This window comes from Danio aesculapii, chromosome 22, assembly GCF_903798145.1.
Source record: "Danio aesculapii chromosome 22, fDanAes4.1, whole genome shotgun sequence".
In the NCBI taxonomy this organism is placed as follows: Eukaryota; Metazoa; Chordata; class Actinopteri; order Cypriniformes; family Danionidae; genus Danio; species Danio aesculapii.
This window is the reverse complement of record NC_079456.1, coordinates 34,849,266-34,861,900: the sequence shown is the minus strand read 5'-3', so window position 1 is coordinate 34,861,900 and position 12,635 is coordinate 34,849,266. Positions and strand designations below refer to the sequence as shown.

At 37.6% G+C, this 12,635-nt stretch overlaps 1 protein-coding gene across 1 annotated transcript in view; it reads right to left on the bottom strand.

Moving 5' to 3' along the window:
• Positions 1 to 674: 674 nt before the first annotated feature.
• map1sa (microtubule-associated protein 1Sa) overlaps positions 675 to 12,635 on the bottom strand; it is a 36,612-nt gene continuing 24,651 nt past the window's right edge. The window contains exons 4-7 of the mRNA XM_056448100.1: positions 10,904 to 11,044; positions 5,746 to 8,899; positions 4,263 to 4,477; positions 675 to 2,037 (exon numbers count right to left, since the gene is read on the bottom strand). Of these exons, the coding sequence (XP_056304075.1) occupies positions 1,882 to 2,037; positions 4,263 to 4,477; positions 5,746 to 8,899; positions 10,904 to 11,044 (3,666 nt within the window). The 3' untranslated portion in view covers positions 675 to 1,881. The remainder of the gene's footprint in view (positions 2,038 to 4,262; positions 4,478 to 5,745; positions 8,900 to 10,903; positions 11,045 to 12,635) is intronic.

The following is a 12,635-nucleotide window of genomic DNA, read 5'->3' as shown; positions in this document are numbered from 1 at the left end:
TAATAAAAAAACAGCAATACAAACAAAAAATGAAATCAAAGTAGAAAGGGTGCATTTCAGGACTTCGGCATAAATTCATATTCATAAATTCATAAATAAATTAATATATATGTGTGTGTGTGTGTATGTATATATATATATATATATATATATATATATATATATATATATATATATATATATATATATATATAAAATAAGAGTTTCCCTGCTGAAAACAAATAGCTGTAAAATAACAGTTAAAATCATCTAAATCATCATCTACCAGCTAAAGCTGATTTAAGCTGTTATTTCAGCAGGGTTACTGTAGTAAAAACTAAAGGACACTGCAGTATTTAATACAAGGAACTAAATAATACTACAGTATTTAATAAAATGTATGAGTTATCGTTAGCTAATACTACAGGGTGCCTTAACATTATTAAATTGACAGTGATTTAAATAATATGATATTTACAGTATAATACACTAATAGAATGGTACAAAAACAGTAGAATTTCCTATAAATTATTTTTATTCACTTTTCCATGACTGAAGTTTGCACAAATAAATCACTGAACTTTAAACTCCTCTTGACATTTTTATTTACTTGTTTGAGTATTTTCTGAGCCCTCAGAAATCACTGCAGAAAGAAAAATAAATAAATAAATAAATAAATAAAGACTGTACAGCCATTCTTAACTTATCAGCTTTATTTGTCATTTAAAAATGTGCTTCAATTTCGAAATTCAGCTTTGAAAGATTTATTAGTGACATCAAGCACACATTTGCTGTAATATTGGTTTATCGTTTTGGCTGGTCACTTCTTGTAAGGAATATATATTTATGAAACAAAATGCATTTAAACAACAAAAAAAATGCAAAACAAAGTAGTTGTACCTCATAAAAATAAGAATCGGCTCAGAAAAGAAAAACTAAAATAAATAAAAGTGCAATTCTGAAAAGGTAAAGCATTAACACTAACAAGTTTATAAAGATCCAAAATAATGAGGAGGATGTGTCCTGGAAAAATCTGCAGATCCTGACCGGAATTAAAACCCTTTATTCAGTAGAAACTACAGCAGCTATAGCAGTGATGATATGCTCAGCGTTTGAGCTCTTAGCATGACATTCAGCAAATCAAAGCCAAGTGATCTAATCAAGTGATATGAATGACGTGCTGATGCTTAGTGTTGATTGATGATGGCAAAACAATAAGGCGTTCATCTTGGAACCAAAAAAACAAATAAGTGGCCAAAATAATAAAAACCTAGGCTATTTTCCACTCGAAATAAATGCAGGATATTGGCTTTCACTACATACTGTAATATGAGTCTCACAAAAATAATCACATAGTGTTTGTATTCGATACACTGAACCAGCCTAATACTCTGAAACCACACTTTCCGTCGAAGCTTCTAATCTGAAATATCTATTTTTGGTACAAACTAATGTCCCGGTATATTAGTGACATGTTTACAGAGACGGCAAGGCTCAGTTTCTGTTCTTTTACTGCTGTTAAACAAAAATATAATACTTTAATTGGCCCAATTCTCCAACTAACATTTAGTGCAGTCAAAGCTAACCCAATCCAGTCAAACTCTATTGTACTTTCCCAATGTGTATCTTCTGTGCAAAATGTAATGTAGGACCATGAGAAACTGCTGATGAAACTTGTCCGACATGCTAGATATCCAACAAGATGCATTGGATTACATAAAATATCTGCTAAAAAAAATGGCTATACAAAAGGCAAGAGTCAACCCTGTTCATGCAGAATCTGTAATAATTTATGTGGATGCTGCAGACGACAGTCATGAGGGATGAACGGATGCGGAGATAAAACGAGTGTATGGACCGAGCGCAGAGAAGTGCTGTAGTGACAGGCGGCCGTGCGGTTGGCTAAAACTCCACTTTGCATGCTGGGAAGGTCTCGTCCTGCATGGCCACGGTGCTGTTGCTGCCGAGGACGGTGATGGAGAGATCTTTCTGGCGCTCGTGGGTCTGCTGGTACCAGTTGTGCATCGACAGGGAATCGAATGTGGGGATCAGAGTCACCTGTAGGGGAGCCAAACATGCGGTCAAACAGTCAGACTGCTTACCAATTTATTCACTATAGTTCAGAATGTGATGATACAATAAGACAAGAACTTAGTTACACTGTGTCAAAACTAGAGGTGTAACAGACATAGACGGTAAAATATATGGACGTAGCATCCGTGACGTCACCCATAGGTTTCTGAACACTGCAAAAGAAGCTACAAGTAGGCACGGCCAACCGTCGCCATTTTGTTCGCGCGTCATCACACCCACAGCGGGATACCAAACACGGGCAAAGAGGCGGAGAGTAAGTGGAGCTACAGACACCTGCTGGCAGTTTGCTTAGACCTGGCAAATAGACTTTACTTTGGGAGAAACGCTTAATACTCTATTACCTGCGACTCGTTTGTATTCTGACCACATGTGCTTGGCTGTACACTATATCAATAAAGTGTTTAGACTTTTAAAAACACTGCTGTAATACACTGAGCCACTAAGCATTGTTCTTATGACGTTTTTCTACAGGAGGAAAACGCGAAATACTCCCAAACACTTCAAATATAGTCTGTGTTAGTAAATGCAGGACTATTGATGAAATCCATCATAACACTGTATGATAACGCTTCAGATGACTGTTCTAGAGCCTACAGCTAATCAATCTGTCATTCTGGAGTGCTTTACGGGTCTAAAGAAAAATATTAATGATAAATGATCTTAAATAAAACAAATACATTTATAGAGATGATATACAAGTATATAACTTTACTCACATGAGAAACGGAGGCCATGTGAATGGTTTGTGAGCACAATTAAGTGCACACAGCATCCCATATCATCTGATAATTGTAAGAAATAAGTCCCAAAGGCAGCTGACTGTGTAAAGCCACATAAAACAAAACAAAAATACGATGAATATGCCGAGATCAGTGGCTAATCTGCCGGATTCAGCTGAGGTGAAGTGACGGCGACCAGCGAGACCTACCTGTCACTCAAGTGGCCACGCCCTTAATTATGCAAACTTAATATAACCTACTATAAAGCAAATGGATGAGTTATAAAAAAATTCACCCCCCTCACAGTTGTCATGGAGGGTAATAATAGCTATATGACCCGAAATCGTTCTTTGTACCAGGCTGTAAACACCTTTTTTTCTGCTGTAAAGTTGGCCATTCTAACAGTGGGCTCAATTGCAATTTGCTCTATTATGGAGCCAGGACTAGCGGAATTTTGATAAATTGCAGTTTCAGTTACTTCCGTATTGGCTTCCCGAGGGAGAGCGGGAGGTTGCTGCTTGGTAACAGATCACAAATCTCACGGTTAAGATAACACTACTGTTTTTGAGTCCCCGGATCGCACCATTATTCGGATCAACAAAAAAAGGTGGAGACAAATGTCATTCGCTTTCTGTTTATTACAAAAACGTTACTGGAAGAAACTTTTAATTTTAACAAACAGAACTCAGAACCTGTCATTTTAATAAGCATCAAGCAATAACTAGCTGAATTAATTAAAAAACAGGAAAATATTCAATACTGTGAAAAAGTATTAAATACTCCGCTACTGTTGCTGACAATGCTAAATTTAGAAGTCTAACATTTATTTTTTAGTCTCATTTTTAATTATTGATTTAATTATTCACACATAAAACTTCACGTTTCATTACTGAAAGGACCAGGACATACATACACAACAGACAATTTAGCCTACCCAATTCACCTATAGCGCATGTCTTTGGACTTGTGTGGGAAACCCGAGTTTGAAAGAACATGCAAACTCCACACAGAAATGCCAACTGACCCAGCCAAGGCTCGAACCAGTCACCCAATTACTATTATTACTTATAGTAAAAAAGGTAACACTTTAGTTCAAGTAACTATTCACACTATTATTTGCCTATTATTAAGATGTTAACTGTTTCTCAGCACTTATAAAAGTATCTTATTTTACATCCCTAAGCCTACTTAATACCTAAACACTACCTTAATTATTATTAAGCAGCTAATTGGCAGTTTATTGAGCTAATAGTCTTATTTAATGGTTTGTTAATAGAGAGAAACGTACAAATGACTGTGACTGTTATTTAAGTAATTGATTTAAAATTAAAAAGTCTTACAAAATCACTTTATATCATTTCAAAAAATAATAAATAATGATTACAAATAATTTTTGGTGCATGCAGAATTTTTGGTTTTGCCCCAGAATGTTTATTTGAGTGCATCCCTACAAATAAAAGCTCCACTCACCTGTACATCGGGCCAGGACGCTTTGCCCTCCAGCAGGGAGTCCAGAATAGACCTCATGACGGTCTCCTTGTGTGGCTCATCTCCACTAATTATATAGCAGGACGAGCGGAGGCGCCGGAAAAACTCCACATCCACAGTATGAGCTGCAGAGCCGGAGGGCAAATATGCCAAGTCCAAACAGACGGGCGCTGAACCCAAACTTACACTCACACAACCTGCAAAGAGAAGCAGCAACGATGGGCACTTTTGGTCTTCAAATGCACGCTTTAAATTCACTTAAAGGGCTAGTAAATTCTTACAGCTGAGTTCAATGTTTAATTGTTTAGTTTTGTAGCCGTGTTATATCAGGGATAATGTACATCTAGGTACTTGTTTTCACAAAACAAAGCCATTCAGTCTTATAAAACAGCTGCTGGTGAGCCTGTTGAGTTTGATACTGTGAGGACAACTGGCTGAATGTTTATTATGCATTACTAGTGCATTTAATCTGACAGACAGACTATCATGTTTCATTTATTTTAAATTCCTTCTTGACAGGTTGGTGTTGCTAAGTAGAGTTATACACTGAATGAAAGGTATTGTGGAGTGATTGCAACTCCTGCTTTCATGATGCAATTGATATCGACTGATTGGGACAGAGGTCAAAAAAAAATTGCATAATCTGATGCAGTTACTATCATAACAGACAAAAACTATGCAGTCTGAACATGGAATTCAAGAATCTAAGGGATACTGTTAGCATGCTAAAAACCATCTTGCTTAAATTCATCCATTGGTGCATTTTAATTCAACTGTAATTTACTGTTGATAACAGACTGAATGATACCCAAGATGTGCATTCATCAGTCCCCTCAGGATTTTGGAAGTCCACTGCTTCTTCAGATTTGGGCTGCACAATATATTGTTTCAGCATCAACATTGCAATATGTGCATCCACAATAGTCAGGATGTGCAATGTTGAGTTGATATAGTTTGTAACTTTAGTGAAGGTCAATTATCTGGAATTATTAATATGACAAAGACTGTACAGTGCTATTTTACCTTTTATTTTTCAATTTCTGTAGCTGAATACTATTAGGACTCCCAAAAAAAATGGTAAAGAACTATTTACTTCACTTGTTGTATTTATCAATGCTTGAAATTAGTTCAATATATTTTATCCAAATCATCCCAATTAAACTTTTACTGAAAAACAAAAGAACACAATGTCAGATTTCCCAATATCGTGCAGCCCTACTTGAGATCATAAGATTCATTAGTCCCTCCAGAATTTTGCGAGTCCAATGGTTCTTAAGATCACAAGTTTTTTGTATATTTACAGTAAAACACAAGAATCGAAACAAATAATGCCATAAGTTTTGAAAAAAAGTGTCGCAAAATCATTTTAGGCTACAAATATATATAAATGAATGTCCCTGCACAATCCTGGATCTCCAGCTTTTCTTCAAAAAAGCAAAGGAAGCAAACAAAAAAGGCCACTTACTGGAGGAGGACTTGGAAGATGTTGGCCTAGATCCACCAATAGCACTGCGGGATGGAGGTCTGGTGTCTAAACTCGATGTTACGCGAATAGTCCCAGTTGCAGACACCGGACCACCAATCTTTGTCTTCCCAGTCTGTGTTACAGTGTTAGCAGATCCCGTCTTTGTGGGAGCAGCTGCCGTTTTTTTAGTCTTTGCAGTTACATTCTTGGAAGACTTTCCCTGACTGTCAGCCTCAGGGTCAGCCATGCAGGCACCGGGCTGTGGTGGCAGCGGCGGTAAATCCTTCATTGGGGCAGGCGGAGGGTCTTGGGAATTGTGGTGTAATGAGTGACTGCTCGGATGATGAGGTGGAAACAAATCACTAGTAGTGTCCTCTTCAGAGTCCAACTCCTCACTAATAGAAGGACACTCTTCAGTGGCTGGCGGAACATCAGAATCAGAAACAGAAATGAGCGAGACGCTTACAGATGATGTGGTCTCCTGTGATTGGTGATCTCTAACCGGCTCCTGAGAGAGGTCAGGACTCGGGGCAGCAACATCCGAAGACAATCCCTGTTGGTTCTCCAGAGATTTGTGGTGTTTAAACTCACAAGGTGAAACCAGACATAGATCGACATCATGAGGCAGAACGTCATTCTGTTGTCCATAGAGGTGATTTTCAGAGTCATCATATGCGTGATGACTATTGTGAGATGTTTTTAAAGGTAAAGACATATCTGTTTTTGGGTCACGGTCTACTAGATGTCCATTAGTGTACGCTAGACTACCCATCTCCTCTTGAGGATGACAAACAGGCACTTGTTCGAAGGAAACCGATAAAGAGTCCTCTACTTCAGTGGAGTGTGGAGAGCCTACTTCCGCAGGGAAGGAAGTGATGCTGGGAGAGCAGTCTTTAAACGAAGTTGAGGAGAGAAAGCTTGATTGTCGATCTTGTGACGATATGGAGCTAGTTTCAATATTGCTTCTAGAGTTCTTGCAGATTCCCAATTGACCATCTTCCACAGCGAGACCAGACTTCCTGATGCCTACCTTACAATCTTCACCAGAATCCAGACAAGCATTGTCCGGGGATTGTGGGTAATGGGAATGCCATGAAATGTTCTTCCCAGAGTCTGTAGGAGAAACTAACTCAAGTGTTTTTTCATCCGAGCTTGTACAGGCATCCTCTTTGAGGCATCCGTCAAGCTCTGTAGGTGTGAGATCAAAATTAACACTTCTCTCACTCTTTGGAGTCTTGGTAAGTGGAGAGGGGTTGTTTGAGCCAGGGGTTCCTTCCATACTCCGAAACTTCTCAGGACTTTCATCAGTACCAGTTTTAGAGCCATTCACTTGCACAGCACTATTCTCAGAGGCAGTTCTTGAGCTCATATTGTTTCCCTCAGCATCCTGCACGAACCCATGTTCATTATCCAACTTCAACTTTTCTAATTGTTTAGAAATGTCCTCAGGTGTGGATGTCTTTGAGTTGTCCCCACTTGAGGACTTCACATTGTCAGGCTCCTTTTTGTCTGGCTTTGGCTTCCCTTTGGTTACAGGATCCTTTTTAGAGACCAATAAGTCTTTTTTTAGAGAGCCATTCTTGCCAACTGACTTTCTAGACTCTGTATTCCCAGGCAAACTTCCAGCAGGTTTCTTAACATCCTTGACAAGAGGTTTGGTAGCTTTTTTGTCTTCTGGTTTGACCTCTTTCTTAATCTCCTTTTTTAGATCAGGTTTAATAATATCTTTCTTGGGCTTTGCACCAAGATCTTTTTTCAAGGGTTCTTTCTTTTTCTCAACATTTTCATCTTTCTTTGCAATACTTGTCGGCGGCTTTTCCTCTTTCTTACTCACTTCCTTTTTCTCATCTTTTGCTGGTTCTTTCTTAGCTACTTGCTTTTCAGCAGTCTTAGGTCTCAGCTTCACATCATCTTTTGGCTTTGCCTTTTCCTCACTTTCCTTGCCCTCTTTGTGAACCGTTTCATTAGTGGGTTTAGTCTTTGTTTTAGTGTCTTGCTTTTTCGGATCTACTTTGACTACCTTGTCTTTAAGTAAGGCACTACCAGATCGAGATTCTTTGGAAATACTCTTAAGGCTTTCCTTGCTGCTGGCGCGCTTTGGCTGTTTATCCAATTTGGATGCTTCAAGGTCCTTCAAACTAACTACTGAGTGTTTGAGGAATTCTAGATGCTTTAGTCTCTCTAAACCTTCAAAGATCTTGGACTGTGGAGTGCATCCAGGAAACAAAACCCTGATAATCTTTTCTCGAGGATTAGCTGGATGCCACACCAACAGCGCACATATAGACACCATACTCTCGAGAGGAATATCTGAGGGTTTTATATTTGAAGACCTTGCAGGCCAAGTTTGCAAGAAAGCCTCTAGTTCTTTGCTACCTTTGACTGGATTGAGCACATAAAGATCTAGTCGACCTACACCCATCTTTTGGAAAAGAATTACCGGGTCAATTGTTGGCCCGGCAGATCGACTGAGCTGTTCTGGAATTACTGACAACTTTTCTAAATGCTGTAATGTTAGAGAAACCTGATCAGAACTTCTGAGGATCCTGGGGTCACTCTGCAATTGTTTGAGTCTTTCTGATGCATTGAAAAATACAACACCTATTTCTGGAGATATAAGATTCTTCTGCCAGTCTTCGCTGCTCTGTGATCCAGCGGACTGTTCTTCTTCTTGTTCAGCCACTTTTCTGTGAAGTAGGCTGTTTATACCAGGTAAATTATCTACCCCAGCATGGGTAAGCAATATGGAGTCAACTCGGTCTAGATGCCTCACCAGTTTCCAAAAACAGGATCGAGCATCAGACCCCCCATTGACTAAGACATTAAAACCATTCACAGCGAAAAAGGCACTGTCGCCTCGTCCTCCGGGGAACACATAGCAGCAGGGACGGGACAGTTTCAAAAAGCCTACTGTACTGGGTGGCACAAGCAGATCAAATGGCGACTGTGGTTCAAGAGACTCTGAGAGATACTCAGTGAACTCATGAAGGCCCTCCATCTCGGGGAGCACTAATGGGGGGTTGGTTTTAATTTCTATGTAATCTTGCAAATTATGCTTTTCTAGCTGAGCGGTTTTCCATTTGCCAGATTCGGGGCAGCTCAGAGTTAGACAGGCTTTCTGGGTAGGATCTGCAGAGCTCAGAAGATCTCCAATCTGTGTTGAGGGGGGGATTAATAGAGGAAAAAAAATCTATTAGAAGAAATTATAATAACGCAAGTCAGGACTGCAAAAAAAAAAGATTTTCCTACTTGGAAATAGGGTTCGTCTTGTTTCTAGTCCAAATATCTAAAAATTCATAAAATCAAGAAGCATTTTCTAGATGAGTAAAACTAAACTAAAAATAGAAAGAGTTTTGATATTACTACGCAGTACCTGAAAATTACCATCTAGGTAACAGCGATGTGTAATATTGCACTGCTATAGCCATGGCATGGCAGCAAAGTTCCTTTATTATTACAAAATAAGGGTGCTTTCACACTTGTAGATCGATTCTTTTGTTTTAAAAGAAGGATAAAAATTGTTACAATAGTTTTGTTCTTGGTGTGATTCGCTTCCACAGGGCAAAGTTTCTAAACAGACCAAAATAGTTAAAAGTCACGTGCAAGTAAAATCTCACATTGGTCGAGTTTCAGGTAGGGCTGGGTACAATATTATGTCGTATTGCGATAAAATTTATGTCAATAACAATGATAAGCAGTGCACTTTTTACTCTATAATGATCTTAGAGCCAATCACACAGCAGAAATGTGCAACAATGGGAATCGAAAACTGTTGATATTAGAGATGTACCGATCTCGTTATCGTTCAATATGAAAAATAATTATCAAGATTGCATTATTGCCATATCACCCAGCCCTAGTTTTAGGGTTTATTTTTCCCATGAATTCCGCTCAACTGTCATACGTCGTTATTTTAGTTTATAATAATGAGAAAAAAGACATTGTAAGCGAAATGGAGCACTTTAATTTTGACACCCACAGACATTGTCATCAAATATAAGTCAGAGAGGTAAACTTTCTCAAACACAGCGTCATTTCAGTTGACAGGTTTTGTAAAAATCTTAAAATATGGAAAAATTATCAGATGGCAATCAAGGTCAATTAATCAGCAAGCTTTCACTTTCATATTCGTCATGAAACACATTTACAGGAAGAAATGGCATCCCGCCCTACTCATAATCATCATATAGCCGTATATATGACTATTACACAACCATAATACACTGTAATATAGCCTGGCTTGTTAGTTCGTTTAATTGTTTTGCTTTCTCTCTACAATCGATCCACTCCAGAGTTCGTTTCAATCAAGCTGAGACCACCTCATTCAGCCGATATTGGACCGATTGATTTAGCTCGGATCAGAGCACAATTGCGGGTTTCACATATGCCAAATGAACCGGGCGAACTGGCCAAACAAGACAGTTTCCGAAACAAACGTCTAGGTGTGAAAGCACCCAAAGATAGTATTGTTACTAGCCATATTAGTCTAGAAAATAGCAACATTTCATTTTCTGTAGGTCGTAATACGGAATAGTCAACCTTTAAATACGAAAATTATCAAAATGCTTTGGTCATTTTTGAGTGTGATGCTAATGGTCTAATCCGATTTAATGATACATGCTAAGCTAAGCTAAAAGTGCTCCCTCAGACCAGAAGATTGGCTGATTTAATAAAAAAAAAAATGGTTAAAAAAATGGGAAAACTCAACCGTTTAACTGTAGCGGAATGGAAAAATGAGCCTTTAAGGAGAAACTCACTTCACTTCATTTGGACTATTTTCTTCTGATAACAAGACAATATATTTCCTTAACTAAAAATGCTTCTTGATTTAGGAACTTTTAGATATTTGGACTAGAACCAAAGACAAAATCTACAAGTACAAATATATATATATATATATATATATATATATATATATATATATATATATATATATATATATATATATATATATATATACACACATACATATATATACACATTTATATATATATATATATAATTTGCACTGAAGTCCCTTTGCAAAATGCAAATAATTCAAAAATCCTTTACAAAAAAAGACTTTAAATAGAAAAATTATTAGTTTCAAATAAAGATTAATATGATTGTGTAAGCGACAAAAAAAAAAGAACCAAATTGTGACAAAAACCCGACTGACCTCTTCATCTGTAAATATCTGGATGAAATCCTCTAATGAGAATGACCCTGTTTGTAACACAAGGTCTCCAGTCTCTTCAACACATTGTCCAGCAAGAATTAGCAGCTTGTGAAGAGACGTATCAGAAATGAGTCGGCGAACCTATGAAAATATAACAAGCATATGTTAACAAGACATTATTAGAGAGTATAAGCAAGCTCACATTAAAACGAACAAACATTTTTAGCTCTTAAATCTAGACGCCAAATATAACAGGGATGGGAAGAGGACACTTGGCTACAGCTCTAGAAAGCAAATATCAACAGCAAATATAACTAAACGAGGTACTTCAAGGAATGTGTCAACATTTCCCTGTGTTTACACAGTCTAACATCGGGTAAACACCAGTCCAATAGCTTCCAAGCATTTTTTTAAGGAAAAAACTGCAGCAGACTGAGAACAAATAAGGAGCTGAAGATGCTTGTGTGTAACAGGATAGCAAAACCAACATTTAAAACCAATGAAAGCAGGAATCCAAGTACAGTTCACATCATAAGAGCAAATATCAATCTGACTTTGATTTAGAGCTTGTAATAATGCATAAAGAGCTAACAATATAATGTTTCAAACATCGTCTAGAGCCTTGAACATGGAGGAATTTGAAATTGTGTAAAAGCTTGGAAGATTTCCTTTAACAATAAAACATTTCCATTATTGCTTGGGACAAAATTTTATGTTTGCTTGACTGAATGTTGGAAACCACTTTGTTAGCGTCAAGTTTAAGTGGAAAGAAAAACCAGAAAGAATGGAAGATTTAACATTTTTAGCTTTAACACTAGGCTGGAACATTTTAACATGCTATGAGCCTGAAATATCACATTGTTTACTTGCTTCAAACATGTTTTATCATGGCTAACGTATTAGCTAGTAAGAATTAGCCTGTTTATAGCATGCTGCTAACAAGTATTAAAACTACCCTAACAAGTTAACATACTGTTATCATGTCAACACTATGCTAGCATGAACTAGCATGTTGCTAACATTTAAACACACTGCTAACATATTAACAACATATATATAAAAGGTTGATGTACATACAGTGCATCTGGAAAGTATTGATAGCGCTTCTCTTTTTAAAAATTTAGTTATGTTACAGCCTTATTCCAAAATGGATTAAATTCATTTATTTCCTCAACATTCTACACACAATACCCCATAATGACAATGTGATTGAGATAGTTGCAAATTTATTACAAATAAAAAAGCTGTAAAAATCACATGTACATCAGGATTCACAGCCTCTGCCGTGAAGCTCTAAATGGAGCTCAGGTACATTCTGTTTCCACTGATCATTCTTAAGATGTTTCAGCAGCTTCATTGGAGTTCACCTGTAGTCAATTCAGTTGATTGGACATGATTTGAAAAGGCATGCACCTAAAATGGAGTGGCTTCACAACAACTCAGTGAATGTCCTTGAGTGGCCCAGCCAGAGCCCAGATCTAAATCCTATTAAACATCTCTGGAAAGATCTGAAAATGGCTGTACACCGTCGCTTTACATCCAACCTGATAGAGCTTGAGAGGTACTGCAAAGAGGAATAGGCAATCACATCTCAATCTCAATCACATTGTCATTATGGGGGATTGTGTGTAGAATGTAGAGGAAACAAATGAATTTAATCCATTCTGGAATAAGGCTGTAACATAACAAAATGTGGAAAAAGTGAAGCGCTTTTACTTTCCAGATGCACCGT